This window comes from Nannospalax galili, unplaced genomic scaffold, assembly GCF_000622305.1.
Source record: "Nannospalax galili isolate Female #2095 unplaced genomic scaffold, S.galili_v1.0 scaffold267, whole genome shotgun sequence".
NCBI lineage: Eukaryota > Metazoa > Chordata > Mammalia > Rodentia > Spalacidae > Nannospalax > Nannospalax galili.
This window is the reverse complement of record NW_008357518.1, coordinates 504210-531028: the sequence shown is the minus strand read 5'-3', so window position 1 is coordinate 531028 and position 26819 is coordinate 504210. Positions and strand designations below refer to the sequence as shown.

Sequence of the window (26819 nt, the reverse complement as noted above, 5' to 3'; positions counted from 1 at the left end):
TAAGGCTTTCCCCCCAAATCCTTTTTAATAACACATGTAGCCCACACCGCTTCAAATAGTAAAAAAAACAAACAAAAAAACTAGCAATTCCTGATTTTGTATAAATTAAATGTGGCGCATCATCATAACGCATCAAGGTATCAAATGGGAGGACCACAGGTGAATCACAGTAGAGAGAAACCTAACAGCAACAGTGCAAAGATGCAGGATGTGGCAACCAAGAGAGTCAGTACCAGTCCAAGTCCAAGACAGATCCCCAGACCAAGGGCTCTACTGACGGGGCCACTGGGCATCGGGCAAGGTAGCACCAGGCTGGCTGTGCAGAGGATTCAAGCCCACCTCCTCTAACCAGAGGCTGCTAGTGCACACTGGCCTGTATTGGCAACTGGTGGTAGTTTTCACCCACCACCCTCTGCACACTGTTCTGTGAAACTTCTGATCCCAGTGGCTCCCACACGTGCCAACTGACATCAGGGAGACCTCTTGCTTCAGGCACAGCACCCAGATCTAGTCTGTTTGGGAGTTTTACAGCTGGCTATATCCACAATCTGGGATGGTTCTTCAGTTCTCTGCCGAACAATCATTGGCACCACCATGTCAAACAGGGTCTCAAACAAGAGGTCCACATTGTACCCGGTTTTAGCACTGGTCTTAAAGCACATCTGTTCCGCAGCTGGCATGTCTTTCTCATCCAACATCTTATACTTCAGGATCTTCTTGTAAAGGGCCATTGCGTCCTCCAGCTGTACCTGCTTGGGCACCCTTGGGGAGACATAGCCACCACTAGCCTCCCCAGAGGCCTGTCCTTTCTTCTCCCCACCCTCTGTGGCCCGCTCTTCAGTGAGGTCCACTTTGTTCCCCACGATGGCAAACAGGCAATCATTGTTGGCTGTTTCTGTCAGGCCCAGGAACCTGTCCTCCAGCTCCAGCAGGCTCTGTGGGTGGTTCACATCATAGGTGAGGATGACGGCAGCTGCCCCCCGGCAATACATGGAGCCCAGGCCATGGAACTGTTCCCGCCCTGGCAGAAAGAGAGAGAAAAACAGTTATCTATACTGTGAGCAAGACCTCCAGTCTTCTCTGAAAGGAATTGTGACCCCAGGGAGAGGGCTGAGACATCAATGTCAAGAAAAAGAAAGTAACTGATAAACTCACCTTCCCCAACACCCTCCCCATGAAAAAAAAATATGCTTAAACACACTGATGCCAGCATGGGTCTCAATTTTGTAGGTGTGTAAATGCATGTGTTTGGTACTCGAGATGGACCCCAGGGCCTTGTCCATGCTAGGTAAGCACTCTACCACGGAGCTACAGCCCCATCCTGAGTCTCTAACCATAATGAACAGTCTATGTCACAATCTGAGGTGGCACCAGGCAAATACGTTTCTGAGGACACTCAATGACCTCCACCTATGGCAGAGCCTCTTGGCGACTGGGATGAGAAGGACACTGTAAGGAGAATGCAAACCAGCTCAGAGCAGAAATCTTGGGCCAGGTGTATACAAAGGTAGGTGAGGGCCCCAGTCAGCCACAGCTCATGGGAGGGTCCCTGAATCTGCAATACGTCTGCTGTGATGTGGGGACACACTCTTGGGAAGGAACTAATCAAGAGGCAGGGAAAGAAAGCCACCGCATATGATGTTGCAGAGTGCTCACTAGGAGCACTTATCACCAGGAAGAATGGATGTTTTCCACCCCACTGGAGCTGTTGCAGACACCCCCTCAATCGCCATCACTTCAAAGTCACACCAGCTGTCCCACCTACCACTGGACTATGTATTGTGATAGTGTTAACTGTCAATTGGACAGAATCACCTGGGGTGAACTTCCTAGCATGACTGTATACATAAATAATGTATTAACTGAGGTGGGCAGACCTGGCAACTGTGCGTGGGGCCATTCCCTGGCTGAGATCCTGGACTGTACAAATGGAGAGAGGGAGCTAAGCAGGAGCATGCATTCACCTTCTCTCTTCCTGACCATGGATGTGATGTGACCAGCCTCTTCAAGCTCCAGCTGCCTTGACTTCCCTGCTGTGAGCTAAAATGAGCCCTTTCGCCCTTAAGTTGCTTCTGTCAGCATATTTCATCACAGCCACAAGAAAAGAAACTAGGATATTTATCATACTAATAAACACAATAAAAATATACACCAACAATAACTCAAAAACCTCTGTTACAACTGTACTTCAGTGTAGCTGGCTACCTTTCTCTGTGGTTAAAGACATTAAAATATAATGTTGGAGGAAGGGTTGGACTAACCCAACTGTGGTCCTGAAAAGCCCTGAGACCCTTGAGTCTGGGGCGATCCATGAAATGATTACATGCCACTGGCACAGACCCATCTGTGTAAAATACCACATCTCTTGCCAGCTTTCCTCTTGGCTCGTCTTTTTAACCAGATGACAACCAAATTACACCCCATCCCCAATCATTCAGAAATGGCCACATTCTGGCACAGGGCACCTATGACTGGCCAGACAGCGTGAAATAGACTGGTCATCTCCACGACCATCCCAGGAAGGAAGAACCTCCTGAGATACATGCCCACTTCCTAGTGAAGACAAGCAGGTGTGTGCCTCTGAGGGCTGCTGTCTCTATCTGGGGTCAGCAGCTTCTCCTTCAGCAAAGACCCAGTGTCTCCCTGAGTGACCTGGGAAGGCCAGCTGGGAGGAGGCCAATCAGAGGGAGGCCAGCTGGGAAGGAGTCCAGCTGGAGCATGGCCCAGTCAGGTTTGGCAGAAGCTGGAGGCATGTGCCCTTCAACAGATCTGAAGGCCAAAACATGGGAGACATCGGGATCCCAGGGTCGCTTCTTACCTCAGGAAGAGCTAGTCTGGGAAAGATCTGGAGTAGAGGGTCGTCCTGTTGGCAAACAGTATGCTCTGAACTGCAGCACCTGGAGAGCCACTCCCTCCCAGATTCATCTCCCAGGGGTCAATTTGAGATTGAGAATTAATCATAAGCTGCAGGCTGAGTTGTCACAGGTGGCCCATCTGAACATTGCTGTCCCTCGAATGAGTGGCCACTGTCCCACTACAGAGGAGGATGGCCAAGAGTCTGCAACACTAGTAACAGATCTTTGCTTACAAAAGGGAAGAAAAATGCTTTCCCCAACACTCCCTCCTACACACACACACACACACACACACACACACACACACACACACCAGGCTCTGCACAACTTCCCAATGTCATGAGATCTTCAACATCAGAAATGTCACCAGCCCGACCACCAGATTTCACAAGAGCCACAGCCACAGAGACAAGCAGGGACATTCCACCCCGCTGGAAGAATTCTTTCAAGTCTCTGTGACATAGTTCACTTGGGACAAAGAAAGAATTATATTAATGTCCATGCTTGAAATAGCTTTCTGTTCCAGAATTTTTTTTAAATGTCTGGTTTGAAACTGAGTGTGGTGGTGCATGCCTGTAATCCCAGCACTTGGAAGGCTAAAGCAGGCGGTTTGATAGTTACAAGGCCAACCTGGGCTACACCACAAGACTGGACTCAAAAAAAAAAATAATTTCAAGGTGACTGGCATAGCAAACTATCTCTATTGGTGCAGTAGTGGCACTGTTATCTGGGGGGTAATCAACAGCTATCTAATGGGACTCAAAGCCCTCTCGATGGGAGGGAACTCATGAGTGGCACTGTAAACTCAGCCAAATACACATGGCAGGAGAGGATATAGTTCTTAGAGAAAAACCTATCTCTTTCATATCTCAAGACAAAAGAATCTTCTTACTATATGCTAAATATCGATCCTTATATTTACAGACACGCACACTGTACAGCACTCACCAAAGAAGCTTCTTTTTGCAACAGATGGAAGCTACTGCAGAGTTGCGTGTCTGGTCAGGCACAGAGAACATAAGTCTGGGAGATGCCCAGTACCGGATGACATATCTACAGTTGAATCTCTGCAGCTAAGTCTCATGTAACATAGTGGAATAAGGGGTAGAGAGAAGGCTAATGCTCAACTCTCACCAATGAGGCTTCCTTGTATAGCAGAGTGCAATGCACACCAAAGGCCACAACTGTCCAAGTTTTGGAGAAGCTTGTTCATGAACACAGGGAGGTGGAGGTTTCCAGGCTTGCTCATGTGAACCTGAGGCAGTGGTGGTGTTGAGCACAGGACCCATGTGAGCTCAATTAAACAAAGGCCCAAGGTGGAGGTGAGAAATAGGTGGCAGGCCGGCACTAGACTGAGAACAATTTGAGACTGGTTGCTGCTGGGTGAGGGAAAGTATATGATTTACATACGACCACTGGATGGGCTGACTAGACTCCAATGGATGCATTTACACTGAAGGTCATTTGGGTACAAACACCTGAATGAATAGGACTTAGCATGTATGGCAGAGTACATGGGGTTCAGTGACGGGATGGGGGAGACATGGGTGGGGGAGGGGGTCTGGATTTGATTGGGAAATGCTGTATGAAATTTTAAAAGCTCAATTATAATAATAACAAATGAAAAAAATTTCAAATCCAATTTATCTTTTAAAAAAGTAAATGTTAATTACACACACACAAAGAAAGATTATAGCCACTAAAGGAAGTGGGAAGTAAGGAATCCCAAATGCAGGGGAACAGAGAGCAAACGAGCAGTGCTGGTGACGGCATCAGCATTGACCCATTAGCCAGCACCGACCAATTAGTTAGCAGAGCTGACGTGCTTACAGTGTGTTTTAGGTGTGATCTGTAGCGTTTAGGGTTGGTAATGGGACCCCCAAGGCTGCACTACCATGGGCAGCGTCCAGAGCAAGATGGGCTGGTCCCAGCTGAAGAAGTGGGATCTCAGGTGGGTGTTTCAACCATCAGAGACAATGAAAAGCAACTGAGAAGTCAAGACTTCTCTTTCTCCTTGGCTTTTCTAAATTCTCGTCTTTGAGTGGATATTCCTCATGTGTGTCCAGTAACTTGTGACTGTGCACAAGTCAGGTGCCTCCACTGATCCCTCTCCTGCTCCCAGAGCTCCTGTCTACCAGGAAGAGCTTGGTTCAGGTGGGTCATGAGTCTTTCTTCATGGTAACTGATGGATATTTTTACTTCTCTTGTCCTCTTTCCCACACCCAGGGTCTTGAGTCCTCGGCTGAAGCCAAAGCTCTAGGAATTGTAGGATTTTCCTTACTTGGTCTACCCTGAGGAGCAGAACTAACCCCAAGGAACTGCAGGTTGTGCATTAAGGCAAGAGAAAAGCTACCTCCAGAAGGCTTTTTCCCAGGAACACTGGCATTAGCAATCAGCACCTGTCTTCAGGGAGCTCCAAAATTTACACAGGGAGCTTCCTGGGAGTCTGGCAAGTTTCTTAGCTCTGAGTATAAGTTTCTTCATCATTCAAATGTGGGTAGAACCTGCCAAAGAGTGGTTAAGCAAACAGAATGAATTTGTCCTGGTAAGTTGTTTAAAACTGAGCCAGGCGTGGTAGTACACACCATTAATCCCAGCACTTAGGAGGCAGAGGCAGGTGGATCTCTGTGAATTCAAGGCTAGCCTGGTCTATGTAAACAGTTCCAGGCCAGCCAGCTGCATCATGAAATCCTGTCTGTAGAACCTGCCAAAGAGTGGTTAAGCAAACAGAATGAATTTGTCCTGGTAAGTTGTTTAAAACTGAGCCAGGCGTGGTAGTACACACCATTAATCCCAGCACTTAGGAGGCAGAGGCAGGCGGATCTCTGTGAATTCAAGGCTAGCCTGGTCTATGTAAATAGTTCCAGGCCAGCCAGCTGCATCATGAAATCCTGTCCCAAAATCCTGTCTCAAACAAACAAACAAAACTATTTGGAACTGTGCCTGACGTGTGTATCTGTGTGTTCAACAAATTATGAATTCAGTTCCTCCCATGCCCAAGATCAAATGCTATGCCCACGGCCCTGCCCTGGTCTCTCCAGTCACACATCTGCAAACTGTCTCTCAGGCCTGCTGGTCACAAGGGCAGCTGACCCATCCCTGCATTTCCTCACCCGGCAGTAACCCAACCCGGCAGTAACCCCACTCAGCTGTAACCCCACTCAGTCACTGGAGAACTGAAAATCACCCAATCGCTTTCTACTGCATTCTCTAGCCTCCCCAGAATCAAACAGCTTGACTCCAAATGTCTGTGGTTTTTATTTAAATGTTCCAAAACCACTGAATGGAATTGTATATCTGGCAGAAATCACATACAGTGCTGCCTGCATAATCTGAAAGTGTGGGAGGGTGGTACTTTAAAAAGTGCTGATGCTCAAGACCCTAGATCCATATGGCTCAGGATCCAGAGAGCTTCCTGGCTGAGTGCGGTGTGGAACCAGAACTGAGGTCACCGGCTTGCCTGCTCAAATGTGGGAAATAAACGGTTAGGGAACTGGGAATGTGGCTCAGAGTCTATGCAGGGCACGTGCAAAGGATGTGCAAGAGTCTGGGTTCTACCCCTACTACCATAGAAAATGGACACATTTTTTAAAAAGTAGTTGCTGGGATGTGAAAGTAAGATTCGTGTTGCTTTGACTTGGTGGAAATGTAAGTTTGTTGGAAACTTAAAGAAAGAGATTTTTCAAATAATTCTGCCATGTACGATCCCACAGCTCACTGGCAGGGAGCTGGCAGACTATCACTGTCATGGTGTGAACAAGAAAGATAAGGCAGGATTTGGAGAGATGGCTCAGCGGTTAAGAGCACTGGTTGTTCTTGCAGAAAGACTCAGGTTAGAATCCCAGCACCCACATGGTGGCTAACAACCATCCATAACTCCAGTTCCAGGGGGTCCAATGCCCTCTTCTGACCTTTGCAGGTATTGTATGACACAGGTGCACTTGCATATGCAGGTATAACACTCATACACATAAAATAAAAATAAATTAAAAAAAAAGAAAGCTGAGGCAAAGAAGCACTGACCAGAGGTGGGAACAAATTAAAATACCAGAACCAGGATGTCAGAGTTCCACGTTGCTAAGCCTGGGCAAGCTGTCTTGTTTCCCTGCAAAGCCTATTTATTTTCTAATGAAATTAATAGCTTTCTCTCAGTGTTTTCAAGTTCTACCCACAAATGCTCCCCAAAAGGTTACTTTAGTTCTATTTCATAAAGCCCAAAGAACTTTAACCAACATTTACAACCAGCCATGACCCTCATCCATAGACAAGATCTATAACATTCCATCTCCATCTGTGTTTTTGAAGTATCTGATAATAAAATGGTCTTTGGAATTCACAGCCCCGCAGGAATGTTTGCAAGGAACAACTCATGAAATCTTCATGCAACAAGGATAAAGGGGCACATGTCTTCCCAGGTTCATGAGACAGGCTACCTGGAGCCCTGCTGGGAATGGCTGCTGCCCACTGCCCCCACACACCTTGTTTAATAGCTGTAGAGTGGGAAATAGCAAACCAAGAGCCCTCAGTGCCACCACCAGGCTTTAGCTAAGAACCCTCCATATACCAGGATTTCTCTGAAGGAACAGTACTATTATCACACCCTGTGTGACAGCTCATGGCACAAGCCACCTCAGCCAGGCCACAAGCCAGGGATTTGGTCCAACGATGCCTAGCTGTTTCTCTGAGAGGGTTGCAGATGAGGCTACCACTCTGGGAACCTCTGTACCTTAGTGGTCTGGGTGAATCTGCTGAAAGCCCTGAGAGCAAGGCTGGAGGCTCCCAGAACCTCGTCCCAGGCAGAAATTCAGACACCCTCCTTAGATTGAAGCCTATCACGTTGTTCCTTGGGGAAGATCCTGTCTAACACTCCTGGGGTAACATTTTGTCTTCTTAGTACGCATTGCATCACCTTAGGAACGAGGGTGCATTTAACTGCCAAGACTTCCCAAGAGGTGCTGGGTGGTCTCAGCAGCCTGTCTCCCTGATCTGCCATCTCCTGACCAAGGCCCATCCCCGGCCCACACAGAGAGCCTTGATGGATAGATGTGCACAGTTTGAAGGATGACCAGAAGGGCCCACTGACCCCCTCCCAGGATCTGAACACACCTGACCCATTGCCCCTACACTGACCATGTATCCAGGGGACAGCCTGACAGAAGAAGGGACTTTTCAAAATTCTGGAAGTATCACCCTGACTCCCCCACTGATCATTTTCCATTGACAATCCCCTCTCGACTGTCTGGTCTGGTCGGTGGTTTCTGCTGAGGATCCAATAGTGGAAATCCCCTGACATGCACCCCTAGCTTCCTGTAGCCTTCGAGGTACCAGGAGCCACAAAGACTGGCATTTGCCCAGCACTGGTCCTGCCTGCCAGAGTTCAACACCAAATGCCCACGAGTTTGCGAATCTCCACAGAATAGACCCTTCCACACAGTGAATTCAAAGGACATGTCCCTACCCTCATCCCCAGAAACCATGTATAGGGCCTTATTTGGGAAATAAGGTGAGGGTCTAGAGAGTTTTCTGAATTACCCCAGGGGCCCTAAGTCCATTACAAGTGTTCTTAGAGTACACACACAAGAAAAGATCATGTGACCCTGGAGGCAGAGATTGGAGCGTCACAGCCACCAGTCAAGGATCCACCAGAAGTTGGGAGAGAGCGTGGAGTGGGGCCCTCCTCCAGGGCTGACCTAACTGACCTTGCTCAGACACCATCCTCAACAGCTGAGACGGAAGAGAGCTACTTGAAGCCACTCATCTGTGATCATTGTCATAGCTGCCCCACAGCCCAACCCCTTCCAAGTCACCTGCAGCACAAATCCCAGTCTCCTCAGTCCTGTGCCATCACCTGGGTGGTGACTCTTCGCTGGGGCTGAATGTCAGAATAATGTGAAGTATCTGACATGGGCAGGTCCTCGGTCCCCAGCCTGGGCAGATAAATCTGAATCCCTATGGAAAAAGCTAGGTGCCTGTCTTGTAGTTCATTCAGGTAATTCTCAACTCATAGTGACCCTGTCTCATTATTGCCTGCCTGCCTGCCTGCCTGCCACTAACCACCTAACCACCTAACCATCAAGACCAGCCCGACCCATCTGCACCAGAATCAGTCATGCTGGATTGGAGGCCACGAAGCAATCCTGGCTTCCTGCCTCGGCCCTGGGGTCGCAATCCTGGCTTCCTGCCTCGGCCCTGGGGTCCTTCCCAGTCTCACCCTCAGCACTGACTCTGAGTCACAAGGGCTAGACCTGTATGGCCATAGTAGTGGTAACACAAAGTCAATTCACTTTCAAATACTTACATACTGGCCTCTTGTCACCCATGGCAGCATCCATGACCTGGCATGCAAACTCCCCACCATTGCCTCTTTCCAGCCTAGCCTTCCACTTCCTCAGTAGGACCTGTCCATGAAACCATGCTCTCCCCAAAACGCTTAGCCATCTCCTGATTCTCTGGACCTTCAGGGCCCAGGACTCCAGCAATTATGACTATTTAAACCTGAATAATCAAACCTCCCTCATTCCTTCCTGCATACTGCAGGACTCCAGCAATTATGACTATTTAAACCTGAATAATCAAACCTCCCTCATTCCTTCCTGCATACTGCAGGACTCCAGCAATTATGACTATTTAAACCTGAATAATCAAACCTCCCTCATTCCTTCCTGCATACTGCAGGACTCCAGCAATTATGACTATTTAAACCTGAATAATCAAACCTCCCTCATTCCTTCCTGCATACTGTTGCCGGGTCACAGGAAGCAGCAGAAGGCCAGGGCTGGACAGGCATCCCAGCTCCTCCATATGTTGGTTCCATAACTGTTAAAAATATGCTTAGCCCCTCTATACTTTTAAAAACTTGTGCTGCAAATACAGTTGAAATGGTTCCTCTTATTTTTATCACTGGCTGACCAGTACAAAAACAAGCCACAGCCATTTAAAAGTTTTTAAATTTCTGATACGTAGGTATGGTGGCACACTCCTTTAATCCTAGCACTCAGAGGCAGAGACAAGCAAATTTCTGTGAGATTGAGGCCAGCCTGGTCTATATAGTGAGTTCCGGGCCAGATGGGGCTACAGAGAGACCCTGTCTCAAAAAGACCAAAAAAAAAAAGTTTCTGATAGTCACTTTGAAAAAGTTAAAATGATTGCACTTGGGAAATGGCCCAGTTGGTGAAGCGCTTGTGGTACAAGCAACAGGGCCTAACTTTGAAGCCTAGAACCCATGTAAAAAACCCAGGGATGGTGGTGCACACTAGAATCTCAGTGCCGGGGAAAATAGGAAGATCTCTGGGGCCTGCAGGCCAGCCAGCCAACCTAGCCAACTGGGCAAGCTCCAGGTCACTGAGAGACTTTGTGTCAAAGAAACAGGTGGACAACATCCTGAAGAATGATACCTGAGGTTGACCTCTAATCTCCACATACACATACATGTGCCTGCATACATACAAACACACATGAATACACACACATGTATATACACACACTAGAAAAAATTTAAAGGTAATATTTATCTTAATATTGCATTTAACCAACACAGCCACAATGTTTTCACTTGAATATATAGTTCATATAAAACCACTGTAAAGGCTAGAGAGATGGCTCAGAGGTTAAGAGCACAGGCTGCTCTTGCAGAGGACCCAGGTTCAATTCCCAGTACCCACATGGTAGCTAACAGCCACCCATAACCCCAGATCCAGGAGATATGACTCTTGTGGCCTTCATGGGCACTGCATGCATGGGTATACTTACATACATGCAGGCAAAAGACACATATAAAATAAAAATAAATAAATCCCCCCAAAATTAAAAGAAAACACTGAGACATCATGCCCTTTTACTAATCCACCATTTCTAAATCAGGTATATATTTTATGCTATGCTTCATCTCCACTGTTCAAGTCACACATGACCTTGGCTGTGCTTAGGCAACACAAATGCCATCAGAGTTTCTGAAGCAGAGGCCACATGCACTGTGTTCCCTCTTAGCATGGAGCCTGGTGCCCAAGATGCAGTGAATTTTCAAGGTCTGCAAGGAGACATCAAGGCAGAATAAATATATAGATGGGAAACATTCACAAGACAGTGTCAGCATCTTCAGTCTTTCTGACCCTGAAGCCTCCCATCAAGTCTGTATCTTTTTGCCTCTTCCTGATCACAAGCCAAGCCTAAAATGTTCAAGCCAATCCCCTGGATTCTAACTGCCCCACTGGCCCCAGTGTCCCACAGCCTGGCCCTTCCACTCTGCCTGAGTGGCTCTTAAGGATTCATGGGCAGCCAAGAAGCCCTGCCCCATGCCCTGGGCACAAGTGGGTATCTGGAGGGGGACAGGGTGGGCATATGACCACACCCTGCCCTCAGCCCCAGATGAGAAATGGCCCTTAGGATGCTGTGGTTTTTCACAGGCCTTACACATATCCTTGACTTTCACTTCCATCTTCAAAGGTGAGCCATAGGGTAGGGAAACACCACTTCATGTTAAAAAATGGAATGGGAAGGCAGAGGCAGGCAGATTTCTGTGAGATCAAGAGAGACCCTATCTCAAAAAAGACCAAAAAAAACAGAATGGTGGCCGGGTGTGGTAGCACTCGCCTTTAATCCCAGCACTTGGGAGGCAGAAGCAGGCAGATCTTTGTGAGTTCGAGGCCAGCCTGGTCTACATAGTGAGTTCCAGGCCAGCTGAGGCTACAGGGAGACCCTGTCTCAAAAAGACAAAAAAAACCCAGAATGGCAAATTTACTTCATGGCCACTACTGTGGGTTCAGCTGTGCTCCCCACAGATGATCAAAGTCCTCATCCCTGTCCTTGTGTCTGTGACCTTATCTGGAAACAGGGTTTTGAGAGAGGTGATTAGCTAAGGTGAGTTCACCCTGGAGGGTGCAATATGATCAGTGTGCTTGGGAGAAGAGGAGGCACAGGGATAGGAACACAGAAGAATGGCAAGGGGAAGGGGCTCACTAGCTGCTGCCCAGTAAAAACAGAGTCAGATCAGAGTAGTGACTGAGTACAGGACTGTGGGCAACCCCCAGACATGGAAGATGCTGAATGGCTTCTGCCCTGTAGCCTAAGGGGAGAGCAACCAGCCGCCACCTGAACTTCAGACGTCCAGTCTCCGGAACTGTGAGAGAGTAAGTTTCTGTTGTGGTAAGCCACTGGGAATGGGGACTTGCCTACAGCAGCCCTAGGCAACTCAAGCCCAGACTGGAGGCCGCCACCCCCAGCTCCAACAAGGAATCACAGTTCTGTTCCCTGGTGTCTACTCAATGTGCAGGGGTCAGATGAGCAAGAGGAAGCCACCCTCCCTACTGTACACACACATCCCCAGCCCAGTCATCTCTGCCCCACCTCCAAAATCAAGAGAAGTCAATCATGAACTTCAGTGAGCTGTGGAAAAGGAGAAGTCGATAAGAATGGTTCAGATGACACTACACTTGCGTCACCAAAGCCACACGCCATCCCCTGAATCGAGTCAGCAAAGCCCCTTACTTCCTGAGCACAAGACATGGGTATAGAGATTCCCAAGGACAGGAGCATCTGGCTGTTTTACAGCCTTTAACCCAATTCAAGGCCACTAACATAGACAATGACCTCGCCCTTTCATCTGACTTGGTAAGAAAGTCTGGCTCTTTATTACTCTTGAGAAACACAAAGAGGAAGAGGTGTAACCACTGAACAAGGAAGACTAAGGAATCATCCAGCCGAAACATGCCTCACTGGCTGCATGAGACCTGAGAGAGGGGCAAGTGTCCTGAACTGAGTGGTATGCCTCAGGGAGGCCACCCCAGAGCCTGCTCCTCATGCCATGTACTCTCCACCTCAGGCCCTACTCTAAGGGAGGTTGGGGTGGGGAACAAGTCAGGAAAACAAGCTTTTGTGGGCTGAGGAGTGGGGAGATGGCTCAGTCAGTAAAGTGCTTGCTGCACAAGCATGAAAAACTGCGTTTGGATCCCCGAACCCATGTAAAAGGTGGAATGTGGTAACACTTCTGTAATCCCTGCACTGGGTGATGGAGACAGGGGGCTCCCTGGGGCTTCCGGGCCATCCAGTCTAGCCAAATGGGTGAACTCCATGTTCAGTATAAGACCCTGTCTCAAAAAATAAGGTGGAGAGCAACTAAGGAAGACATCCAATGACAACCTCACAGAACACACACACACACACAAATAAAATAACACTGGTATTTCATAATCTAAAGAAGTAACAGTGGATTGGGCAAACAAAAAGTCTAGAGAAGCATAAAAAGCAAAAAGCATGGCTCCTTTTAGGGAAGCAACTTCCTCCCACAGGCAATGTGGCCAGGACTGCAGATGAACCATGCACTGTTCTCAGAGACAAAGCATAAAGCCATGTAGGCAGATGCCAGACTTGGCTACATACTTCTCTATGGGGTCTTCTTACCCCGAGGCAATAATCTCTCATTTTATGAGGGAAGACCCTGAGACCAGGCTAGGTAGCAGTCAATGACAGTCACCTGTCACCATGAATGAAAGCACCATGAAAATCCTGTGCCTAAACCAGGCACAATGGCACATGCCTGTAATCTCAATGCCCAGGAAGTAGAAGCAGGAGGATCAGAGACCAAGATCATCCCTGGCTATACAGCAAGCTTGAGACCAAGCTGAGTCACATGAGACCTTGTCTCAAAAATCAAAATCGAAACACCCTGTGCCCAGTTGTGCCCTGGGAGGATGACAAGCAGCAAACAGCAAACGATCCTGCCGCAAGATAACGATGGAATTTTCCTGCCTGAAAAAAACCCAAACATGTCCCAGCACTTGGGAGGCAGAGGCAGGCAGAACTGTATGAGATCAAGGCCAGCCTGGTCTACATGCCAAGTTCCAGGTTAGCTGTGGCTACAGAGAGACCCTGTTTCAGAAAGACACACACACACACACACACACACACACACACACACACACACACACAAAACGTAACCCAAACTGTGAGTCAGTCTCATCAAGCATATCAAAGAATGGATTTGCTAAGATTTGAAACTAAGCTAAGAACTCAGACCCAGCCATCTAACTTAGTACTTACATGTATCGTTCCTTGGAGTTGCTTCCAACTGCAGGACACGCATTCCACACAGCTGTGCTTTATTACGTGATGTGGCCTATGATCCTTCCCATCTAAGAAGGCCAAGGGTACACACTGGAGATATAATGAGTCTCAGGATTTGGTTTATTACTCTATGAATCAGTCAGAAAATGTTTGACCACAGTCACCCAAATGCAACCCACGAAGAAAACTTTTTCCTGTGGCGAAGCAAAGCCACAACTACTTCCAGCCACCATGACTGCAGAACACAGGGCGATGAATAGAACTCTGGGAAGCAGACCTGGTTTCACACTAACACACCAGTATACACACACACACACACACACACACACACACACTATACATACATATAGATAGATATATAGATATAGATTTTTTTTTTTCTTTTTGAGACAGGGTCTCCCTGTAGCCACAGCTGGCCTGGAACTCACTATGTAGATCAGGCTGGCCTTGAACTCACAGAGATCTGCCTGCCTCTACCTCCCAAGTGCTGGAATTAAAGGCACGTGCCACGACACCCGGCCCAACCAGTATATTTTCAACCAGATCAACAGTGACATTTCAGTAGCTTGTCAATCATTTGAAGGATAAACTGAAATCACATGACCAATAGTGACCACCAGCTGCACAGAATTAGATTCTACAGTTGGGACTTGATGGTGGGATGCCAGAAAAACACTAAGATTGTCTGTTAGGGCCAGAGCCTCAAATTGCTGCAATGTTATCAAGCATGGATTTACTAAAAATAATCAAATATTTCAAAGAAAGAGATGTTCTTTAACAGCCTAATATTAATTTTTTAAAAAGTGGCAGATCCAAGGAAAATACACTTACATAACAGACTTAGCTTTGAAGACAAAAGCACGCACACCAATCTCCTGACCACCTTTTCCTTCCGTACATACTGTGTGGCCTGGTGATGACTGGGTCTCAAAAGAGATTATCAAATAAAAATCTAATCATTTGCTAAGTCTGTACTTATTAAAGCCAGAAACTATAATCATTTCAGGTTGAAACAAGTTTTAACTGGTTTCTAAGTCAAGACTGAACAGCAAAAACCCCATTATGAAGACTCAGAGTCTAAAAGAGGTTTTTGACACACCATGATTTAGAAGAGCCTCCGACATGGGGCACTCACTCGGCAGCCACTGCAGCACCGCCAACACCATGCTGAACAGAAGAGCCTCTTCCTTCCATGCCTCAGAGTCATCAGAAATACATGCTGGGAAACACGCATTTTCCTGTTCTGCTTAAAGCACAGCTTATTCAGCAGTTTCTCAGGAAACACTACTTGGTAGGGGTTTACACTTACAGACACCTCTCATTTAAGGGGCAGACGAGGTGTGTTGTGAACAGGCTTTCTGCAACGTGCATTGGTCATCCACAGACAGGGCAATATCCACAACGCCTTCTAGGGCTAAATGTGGTACCACAGGCCTGTGATCCCAGCACATGAGCGGGGAGGCATGAGAGTTTGAAACCAGCCTGGGCCATACAGCAAAAGAAAGAAAAGATAAGAAGGGAAAATTCTCCTGAAGCTTGCAGGAGTACCCATCACCTGGGCATACCTAGATATAACTATCAATTTAACATGCAAAATTCAGGGTTCTCTTCAGAAAAAAAAATGAAAAACTCCTAAATTGCTCCAAATTAGTTTATAAGAACTCAGTTTATCATGGTAAAAATACAAGAACATTATGATGTATGCGGAAGTAAAATTTTAAAGTAAATACCCAAAGCTATCAGATTCATTAGGACACGGGCAGGATGGTGTGTGCCAGGGGCTGGAGAGAGGAAATGGGAACGAGTGCTGAAGATTTTGGAAAGACTGAAAATTTCCAGAGCTGTTGGTGGAGCTCAGTGGTAGCATGCTTCCTGAGCAAGGCAAGAGAGGTTCATTCTCCAGCCTTGGGAAAAAAACCAGAGCTGGATGGTAGTGGTGACTGGGAAACAGCACCAAGGTGTTCATACATACCTGCAACAATTCAAATGATGAATTTGGTTATATTTATTATGCCACAATTGTCAAACTCTGTAACATATAAAACCAACAGCTACTATTGCCAGGAAACCTGGATGGTGTGCTCCCTCTCCTCTTGGTTCTGAACAGAGAGCTTATTCCCTGCCCCAGGGCCTTGGGAGCCCAGGGCAGTCCCTGGTCACCCGTAATGGGAAACGCCCCATGACCTGGTGAATAAACAGATTCTTCTACAGGCACTCTGGTGCACCTGGGTTCTCCAGCTGCCAGCCCTCACTTCAGAGAGCATCAAGAAGGTGAGGACAGAGGCTAGAGAGATGGCTCAGCGGTTAAGAACACTGGCTGTTCATGCAGAAGACCTGGGTTCGAATCCCAGCAGCCATATGGCAGCTAACAACTGTCCGTTAACTCCAGTTCCAAGGGATCCAACAACCTTTTCTGTCCCCCTAGGGCATTGCATGACAGGGGTGAACTTATCTACATGCAGGCAATTAAATAAATAAATAAATTTTTTTTAAAAAAGAAGCTGAGGACAGTTATCTACCCAGGAAGTCCTATGGTAGTCACACAACTGATGGAAACCTGACAGATAACCTTCCAAGTCTCTCCATGGGTGAGAAGTGCAGAGCAGCTGCAGGTGTTTTATCACCAAAAAAGGCCAGGTGGACCCCCCCCTTCCATCTGCTGTGGCAGTGGCTAACTCTGGTTACCAATCAAAGTTAATCAGATGTGAAATTAATTAGGTTAGGAATGTGTTTTTGCAACCTCTGTAGAAAATATGTCTGACTAAGCAAGCAGGTCATTGGCTCTGATAGATGGAAGCAACATGTCCTCAGTTAGGAAGTGTGATGGGCCCAGACACAGCAAACACAACTGTGGCTTTGCTGCTTCTGTATGTGAGAAGCTCCAAGGCAAGGTGCCTCCACATGCTTTTTAGTTTGATGTAATCTTATTTGCTGTGTGTGTGTGTGTGTGTGTGTGTGTGTGTGTGTGTGTATGGTGTTATTTCCAATCTTATTTGCTGTGTGTGTGTGTGTGTGTGTGTGTATGGTGTCAGTTATTTCCAATCTTATTTGCTATGTGTGTGTGTGTGTGTGTGTGTGTGTATATGGTGTCAGTTATTTCCAATCTTTGCTGTGTGTGTGTGTGTGTGTGTGTGTGTATGGTGTCAGTTATTTCCAATCTTATTTGCTATGTGTGTGTGTGTGTGTGTGTGTGTGTATATGGTGTCAGTTATTTCCAATCTTTGCTGTGTGTGTGTGTGTGTGTGTGTGTGTGTGTGTATGGTGTCAGTTATTTCCTCCATTGAGTTCCACTTTATTCCCTTAAGACAGGATTTCTCACTGAACCTGGCGTTCACTGCTTCTCAGCTAAGCTTACAGCCTACAAACCCCAGCCATCCTCCTGGCTCCATCTCCATCTTAACCCTCACCCCAGCACTGGGGTTCCAGGTAGCACACAGCCAGGCCAGGCTTTTTATGTGGGTGCTGGAGATCCAAACTCAGATCTTCATATTTGTGTAGCAAGCGTCCTTACCCACTGAGCAATCTCCCCAGCTCCTGCTTGGCTTTGCTTGGGGATCATATAGAGGGGGGAAAAAAAGCCATGAGTGGTTGCACACCGTTAATCCCAGCGCTTGGGAGGCAGAGGCAGGTGTAGCTCTGTGAGATTGAGGCCAACCTTGTCTATATAGCCAATTTCAGGCCAGGTGAGCTTACAAGGAGACCCTGTCTCAAAAAAAAAAAATCTTAAAAAATAATAATAATAATAAACCAGGTATGGTGGTGCACACTTTTAATCCCAGCACTCAGGAGGCAGAGACAGGCGTAGCTCTGTGAGATTGAGGCCAGCCTGGTCTATATAGCCAATTTCAGGCCAGGTGAGCTTACAAGGAGACCCTGTCTCAAAAACAAAAATAATAATAATAATAAACTGGGCATGTTGGTACATACTTTTATCCCAGCACTCAAGAGGCAGAGGAAGGCAAATCTCTGTGAATTCAAGGCCAGACTGGTCTACATAGTGAGTTCTAGGCCAGCTGGGGCTACAGTGAGACCCTGTCTCAAAAAAAAAAAAAACAATAATAGTAACAATAATAATTAAAAAAACAGTCCCAAACCAATATCAAGCAGCTTTTTTCCTTATATTTTCATCTAGTAGTTTCAGTTTTAAGTCCTATAGCTGAATTTTTGTGGGTGATATGAGAAAAGCATCCAGTCTCCTCCTGCAGAAGGACATCCAGTTTTCCCAACATCATTTATTGAAGAGACTGGCCTTTCCTCATTGTGCTCTGGCCCTTTGCTAAAGGTCAACTAACCACTAATGCATAGGCTTATTCCGGGCTCTACCCCGTTCTATCAGCCAACCTGCCAAGCTCTTCTGGTCTGTTGGCCTTGTGATACGTTTTGCAGTCAGGTCTGTCAAGCCCCCAGCTTTACTCTTCTTGGTCTCATTTCTTTGGCTATTCTGGATCCTTGGAGTTCCACAGAAATTTGGGGATTTTTTCCCATTTCTGTAAAAACGGGGAATTGAATGTGTAGGTCACTTTTAGCATAGGCATTTCAGCAATATTAATTCTCACAACACATGGAAACCAGAGCTCTTTCCATGTGTTTCTGTTTTCTTCAGTTTCTGTCATCAATGCTTTGTATTTTTTAATTTTTGAAAAATTTTTTAAATTATTTCAAAATTTACTTTATGTGTATGAGTGTTTTGTGTGCATGCATATAAGTGTGCCTGTGTCATGCAATCCCACAGAGACCAGAAGAAGGCATCAGATCCCCTGTAACTGGAGTTATGGACCGTTCTTAGCCACCATGTGGGTGCTGGGAATGAAACCCAGGTCCTCTGCAAGAGCAGCCAGTACTCTTAACCACTGAGCCATCTCTCCAGCCCCTGTGCTTTATAGGCCTTAATATACTTTAATTTTTTTTCTTTGTGCATTTTAACAAATGGGAACTTTGTCCAATCTTTACTCAAATGTGCCTGGAGCCTGGGTCAGTGGGGCTAGCCTGGTATTGGGATGAACCTAGAGCCTAGGTCTATGGCACTAGCCTGACAATGGAAGTCAGGCACTCATTTCCTATGACCTACATACACACTGATCATATGCATGGACAGGGATATGGGCAACATGAAACGGTCTTTCCTGTCCTCTCCAATATATCTTCTAGTTTCTATGCCCAATCAGGGGTCACAGTCTCTTCTATGGCACTCCTACGCTCTTGAGAACTTGTCATATATGCAGATTTGTTCAAGTTGATGTTTCTGTGAGCCCAGAAAGCTCCTATTCTTCTGTCTTACTGACGTCACTCCAGTCATTCACAGTTTTATTGTCGGGGGCGGGGTCTCTAAATTCCATTAGACCAAGAATAGGATTTAACCAAGCACTTTTTTTTCTTTTTGAGATAGGGTCTCCTGACCTGGAATTCACTACGGAGATCAGGCTGGCCTCAACTGTACAAGCGATCTGCCTACCTCTCTCTCCCCAGTGCTGAAATTAAAGGCCCGCCACCACATCCAGCTAACCAAGCACTTTAAAAATCAAATGTTAAGAGATAACTTTCAAACAAGGCATGACTGTCATACAAGTATAAAAAGCAAATACACGTGAAAGACCTCAGTCACTTAATGAGTGGTCTGAAAGATGCCTGGATTGGAGAAATCAGGGAGGTAATATGGATTCTACACAGGAATCCTGCAAGGGCAAATGACGACATGAGAATACACATGGATAAATCTAAAGGAATACCAATGATGAGCCAGAGGAGACAAAACAAGAGACCTCCTCATTCCTTCACAGGTATGCAAACATTCAAATCAAGACCCCAGCATTGTGTAGTAGTACACTGTACTCCCAGCTCTTTAGAGAATTGTGGGGTCAAGGCCAGTCCAAACTACATACCTAGACCCTCCAAACTGTTCTACCCCACGCTTTCTTCACAGCTCATACCAACAGGCAGATTATAGAAGCTCCTCAACACCAATCTTCTGACTTGCCCATGAGGCATTATGCTGCCCTAACAGCTCAGCACAGGGTCAGATTCCCAAATGTATCTGTGAATGATGGCTGTGCTCCTGCCTGTGTCCACAAAGTGAACAGACATTCCAGGAAACGCTATAAGCCCACGGCTTCCCAATCCACGAGGAGTGGCAGCTACAAAGACACAGCTGCACTTCCGTCTGCTGTTTATCCACTAACTGCTCATGATCAGGTAAGGGAGCATGTGCTGTGACATGGCACTGTGTGTCCCCACACCACCCCAAGCACAGTCCTGGCAAACCCAGGTGATCACAAGCAGCATGTCCCGAATGTTCACAAAGGAATATGAGAACGTACTTCTGTCTCCAGGACTCCAAGCATCAGGAGCCAGGACACCCAGAGTCAGGCTGTAGAGCTGACCACCTTGCAAGGCACAGCCATAAGCCAGGAAGGGGAATAGGAGGATGGGGACCTGCCTAGAGTACCTGCTGTATAGCACACTGAGGATGCTTGCCTTGGATGGTGGTACAGCAGACTTCAGACCCACAGGAAGAGCTCAGTTAGGAAGAGCATGGCACCATAGGAGAAGAGGGTCGTCATGTGAAAACATTCCTCCTGTCACAGGACAGACGGTTTTACATTTACCACCTCTACAAACTCTAGTGTTTTTTCAGCTCACAGCTGTAACAGGCACGGTACACACTGTGGCATGATGGGCACTTACACATCAGACTCATGAACACAAATGCGGAGCAACTCTTCCCTTTCACGCTTCAGAACACTGTCACTCTGGGAAGGGCACAGCAAGGCCTGGTGATTCAGCACAAAAAACCTGGAGCTGTTCACCCTGCTCAGATCCCAGTTCGGCCACTTCCTCCCTTATGTAAATTCCCTGAGGATAATAACCTTGCTGCAGCTTGCCAGGGCCCTTAAGAAGACTGAATGGACAAAGAGGAAGATTGCCTAGGGCACATAGTAAAGGCACAGAAGCATTCCCTGAGATCAGGGTGGCCAGTCTGCAAAGCAACCACAGACTTGAGAGGCTGTGCCAAGGCAGTGAATGATTCCACAGGCTGTCAGAAGTTAATGCGCCCTCACACAACTGTCCAAATCATTCATAGAGGAATATTTACTTCACTCTGGGCAAGCTTCTCCCAGGAGCTATCATCGAGGAGCTGCTGAAGGAGCAGCTGTTTATGCCTGTGAACACAGGTGATAAGAGTAAGATAAAATTAAGAACCTTCAAAACTAAATAGAGGGCTGAAAAGATGGCTTAGAGGTTAAATTAGATGGTTAAGAGCCCTTGTTGCTGTAGCAGAGGATCCAGGTTCAGTTCCTAGCACAAATGACAGACAGATTGCTTACAACCACCAGGAACTCTAGCTCCAGAGGATCTGATGCCCTCTTTTGGCCTCAGTGAGCACTGCATTCACAGGCACACACACACACACACACACACACACACACACACACACACACACACACGATGCATACACACAAATCTTTTTAAAAAACTAAAACTGACCCACAAAATACAAAAAATAGTACATTAGCTAGGCAAGTTCAAGGAGAATGTTACATTCTTTGTGATTCCAGCATCTTTCTTCTAAATAATACAAGTTAAAATCAGAAACTAGGAAACACCATGGCTCAGCTCTCTGATCCAAAATGCTTGAGAATTACATAAAAGCCCGAAGGACCTGTGTTTCATATTTTCTAATTTAATTCCACCCAGGGCAGAAGTTTTTCAAGAAAATGCCCACTAGGAAAGTTTCTAGGTCTCAGGAGTTTAAAAACAAAATTCTAATAATTTGGGCCTGGCAAGATGGCTCAGAGTAGTAAAAGCACTTGCTATTCAAGGCTAGTGACCTGTGTTCAGTCCCCAGAGTCCACGTGGAGTGGAAGGGCAGAACCGACTCCACAAAGTTGTCCTTTGACCTCCACACACTTGCCATGGCACACAGGGGCCTGAGCTGATACACATCATACACATAAACATAATAGTATTTTTTTTTTCAAATTCTAACAGTCACTGAGCATTCCACAAAACACACATGGCAAGTGCACTTCTAATTTTCAAAACTAAAGGGAAAAGCAAATGTGGGTCTCTCCCTCCCCTCGTGGGCCACTGGCCACTGACCCACGAGAATAAAGGGAGCAGAAGCGACGAACAGGGTCAGAACAGCCAGTGAGCACGACGGAAAAGATCTTCTGGGGAGTCATATTCAGGGATACAGCTCCAGACTCAGTGAAACAGCTCCGTTTATTCAGTGAGGGTCAGGGAAAATTAGGTGCTCATAGTATGCTTTATTTACATGTGGTAGGGGGATCCTATCATCTGGCTATAGGGTAATGACTAATTATCATATAGAAAAAACCTGGGGGCAGTTTTATTGCAGTTAACTATGCCAAAGGTCATGTTCCAAATAAGGCCAGGCACCTGTGCTTGGAGGCACTTTCCAAATAAGTCAGGCAGGAAGCCCCTGCTGAGAAAGGAGTTGACCTTAACAGCAGGGTTCCCCAACAAGCAAACATACCTCAACTTCTTCATTTCTTGTAATATGTGAATTCCATTTCTGTCTGCGACAGTGACTAAGTACAAAGTTCTCTGAGTGTATGAGTCAGGATGCCCTTCCTGGCAGCTACAGGACTCCTAAGCTATAAAAGCTTCATGTTCTGAGGAAATTACCTGTGCTTCAAAACAGTCTTTACTAAGGTGCAAAAGGTGTCCACGCTTCACTCCTTAGTGTTCACAGCCTAAATTCCAAAGAGCTATGACAGCATTTGCCAGAAGACACACCATAACAAAGGGAGAAATACAACCATAGCCTCCATTTCTGCCTCCCATGGAGGTGAGCTGAAGCTGGATGGGGGTTGGGGGTTGGGGGTGGGAGGTGGCTCCTGTCCCTGCCTGCAGCCCACCTGAGCAGTTTTACAAAGAAGAGGTAGAGGGTGCAGGTGAAATGAAGACTGCTATCCAGCCAACCTCAAAACAAGGAGCTATCCTGCAGAATGGGACCCTTAGTCTCAGAATGCTTTAAACATGACAGAAGGGCTCCATGGGAAGGAGACTCAACAGGCCATAGCTGATTTTGAGGATAGGGGACGAGAGAGTCAGGAGCCCCAGCAGGTACCAGGAACTGAAGAAGTAAGTAGATCCTGCTGGCATTTGAACCAGAGCCCAGGTGAGACCCACTTGGGACTCCGGGATGATGATGCCATAATGCACAGGAAGTAGCCCTGAAGTGCAGCAGAAGCCAGGAGCATGCTTGAACTGCCTAGACTGACTGTCAGTGGAAATGGGGGTGGGGGGGTGGAGAGAAGGAACCCTAAGCTGTATGAAAGGGATAAAAGACAATGCCACAGGCATGACTGGTGAAAGCTTCTTGAAAAGGAGTGTGTTACAGGAACCTGGAGGAAAGGGGGCATGGTGTCAGAGAGCTCGCAGAGTTGTGCCTGCACCTGTATGGGAAGCAAAGCCCACAGGTGACAAAGCTGAGGAACATTCTAAAACTGAGACGCCTTCCTAGTAAATGCTGGAGGCGTGGTCTGCCTCTTCCTGCTGGGGGTATTAAGTGGGGAAAAGAGAGACAGGCAGGGAGGTGCTATCATCAGGCTAGAGTGAGACGTGATAGTGAGGGGCTTTCCCAGTTACCTAGACCACAGGGAGTGTTCAGTCTCAGAGCCTGTCATGAAAGCCTGCTGTACCCTTGGTTCCATGGGTGTGCAGGACAACCTTCGGCTAGCACACCAAAAGGACCAAAAGGTCAGACCATCTGGTTGACAGAGGGTTCTTTGAAGGACGTATGAGCATCCTGACTCAAACACTCATATACTTGCCATACATCTGCATCGATCCCTCTCATAGCCAAAACCATTTGCTCCATCCCAAGATCCCCAACTCACAGAAGCAGTACTATCACCACAAGGGAGCTGACACAGTGGCTGAGTAGGGATGGAGGCTTAGGGACCTGGGTCTGTGCTCAGACTCTGAGCTGCTTCCCCAGACTCAACTCCAAAGGCAGGCATAGGAGGCAGAGGGCCAAGTGTGAGTCAAGAGGCTGCAGCAGGACCTGGTAGAGGGCCTCACAGCAGTCCGTGCTGGCACACTCATCACTTTCTCATTGTACTGCTATTTTTCCTTCAAAACAAATCAAAGATCAGTGGAAAACTCATGAGTCTTCTGGCTTGCCTTTCCCCTCCTCTGGAATCTGAAGTCCAAAGACCAGCAATGAAGTTTACCTGTTCAGTCCACTGCTGTACACAAGTCTGAGCTGGAAGCAGCGCGTACCACATGGCTGGTGTTTAGCATCTATTCCCTAATGATGGGCTAATGATGGGCAAGGTCACCACCCTGTTGGCTGCTCTGACTATCCCAGCTTTGTGTCCTGGTCTGACCATTCCACAGTAAGGGCCCCCATCTGTCTCCCCAACCATTTTGGAAAAGGGCTGTGAGTGAGCAGAGCACAATGTTGGGGGAGGGGATGGCTGGACCCAGACAGACAAGGTCTATACCCCCATTCAACTGCTATCAGTCATTCCTACCTCGAAGGAATCTGCAAGTGAATAAAATAAGGCACCTATTGAGTCAGCAGGCCCCTTCTTCCATCCCTAACCCTACCTACCACCCTGTCCTGCAAGCTACAGCCAATCAAACACTGTACCTTGTCTTTGGGTGGACACACCAAGAGTCAAACAGAAACTCTGACCCTATGCTATCATTCCTACATCCCAAAGCCCCCACATACATACCTGTGTTTGACCCACCTCACCTGCTATCATCAAAAGCAGCTTCAAGCTGGTCATCCTGAGCTAATTCTTGTTTGGCTCCAGTTACAGAAGGTATGCTAAAAACAACTGGATGGAAGAGAATTTTAAACTAGACAGGAGGAGGATAAAAGCAAGTTAGACTTCCAACACAGTAACCATTCTCAAGTCTCTGCTCCCTGTAAGTGCCTCACAGCTCAGAAGTCACTGACTAAGCAGGCCCAGAGGTGGCATGGGCCATGTTGACTCTGCACCTTGGTCACCCTGAGCGTGTGTACACAAGAGGTTAGGAATGTGGAGAAGGGGACTGGCCACCCCTACTGCTCCACAGTCATCTGACTTCACACTTCGGGTTCCAAGAACACGAAAGCAGCCGAGCCAGCCAGGAAATGAGTCGCTGCCGCCACCACCCACGGAACCAGCAAGATATCCAGCATATCCCATCCACAGGGTTACAAAATCCTCTGGTGACCAAGATTCCGGAAGCATCACGTCCCAGGTTTTGATGAAGAAAGTAGCTTCACCCGTCAAAGTGAAACTGCTTCTTCATGCCCTCCAGGGACAGAGAAACCCTGCCCCAGGTCTGTGTCTGTTCCGGAAACATCAAGAGGTGTGGAAAAAAGCTGGCCTCAGCCAATCCTGCTTAATCCCCTTATAAACCAAGGGCCACCCTGGGCAGGCCAGTGAAGAAAAGGAGAAAAGAGGCGGAGCTCTGTCTAAGCCAGAGAAACCTGAGAGTATCAGGACAGGCTGGTCTAGATTTTCAGAAATTGCATTCATGGGTGCTCAGTGGGAGGCAGGCACACAGCCCAGCAAAGATCGACGGTACTGGACTGGGGTGAAGCCCAGAGTCAGAAAAGACAGGGCAAGCAGGAGTCAGTTCTTTCCCTACTATGGCAACCAAAGGGTCACTGCAGAAAGCAGCAGGGGAGCCGCTAAGGGCAACGGAGAAATTCCCAAGCTAGGCTTTAATTAGATAATTCATCACTTATTCAACAGAATGGTGGGCCCAAGACAGCAACTTAGGGACTGAGAACAAGACCTCTGAGTATGTTACTCTTTAAAATACTAACATAAAAGATGTCAGAAGTTAAAAAAGTTTCAGACATCCGAAACCACACTCATTGGAAATATACCATACTGTTTCCAATTTCTTTGCTTATTTATCATGGAAAAGGAGGAAAACACTATAATCATCTGCGCTGTTTTGTAAAGTCTAAGTTGTACTTCTGAAAAGTCACAAACAGTACACACACTAAATATAATTCACTACCTATCTTTACAATGCCTGTACAGGAAGTCATTCCAACCACATGACATATACACCAGCCAAGACGGAGCAGTGGATAAATAAAACTGTGAGAAGCAGAGGCCAGGAGATTCCGGTTCTATTTCCCAGGCTCCTTAAAATCCAGCGACGCAAACCAATGCTCTGTGCCTCCTTTCCTCTTTTATAAAGGAGCTAATAGTAGTAATGTAGCTCAACCCTCAAGGTTGCTAATGCTCACCAAATAAAATGGTGTCCCGGAGGGTACACCAATACACTAAAGCAACAGTGATGCCCCAGCAGTGCGGTTCAGCGAGCAGCTCCACCAAGGAGGGGCACTACAGTGACCCAGGCCCCCTGGAGCCAAGGATCTTTGCTAGCATAACCTGGACCGTCGAGAAGATTCACAGAGTGGCCTAACTGGAAGGTTCCCGATCAGCAAAAGAGGGCAAGTGGGGGCAGAGTGGGCCGAGGGTGGCCACAGCTGGAGGTGGGAACCCCGAGTTTTCCCAGGAACCGGTCCTCGTCCCCACCGAGCCCCGAGGACAGCCTGGTTGGCTGCGCCGCCCTCACCTGCGGTGTCCCAGATGGAGATGTTGAAGGAGCGCCACTGCTTCAGGTAGAAGGCGCCGCCCACCGTGCTGACCGTGTCTGGGAAGCGCCGCTCCATGTACCGCTGCAGCAGCGACGTCTTGCCTACGTTCATGTCCCCCAGGAGCACGATCTTCCCGTCCGGTTTCCGCATAGTCCCTCAGGAGGCCGGGATGCCAGACAGCGCGGACCCCGGACTTGCGGAGACCCCTAACTCTGGTGGCCCCGAAGGGACCTGCGTGCGGGACGCGCTGGAGTGCAGAAGAGGAAGCGCGCGACTGCGCTACGCAGAAGTGTGGACACTGCCCTGCGCCCACGTGGGGT

At 47.4% G+C, this 26819-nt stretch overlaps 1 protein-coding gene across 1 annotated transcript; it reads right to left on the bottom strand.

The window, feature by feature from the left end:
* Rab20 (RAB20, member RAS oncogene family) lies at window positions 1-26819 on the bottom strand. Its single transcript, XM_008855190.3, has 2 exons — window positions 26478-26819; window positions 1-1021 (listed from the first exon to the last, which is right to left on the bottom strand). The coding sequence occupies exons 1-2, from the start codon at window positions 26647-26649 to the stop codon at window positions 489-491; spliced, it is 705 nt and encodes a 234-aa protein (XP_008853412.1). The 5' UTR covers window positions 26650-26819; the 3' UTR covers window positions 1-488.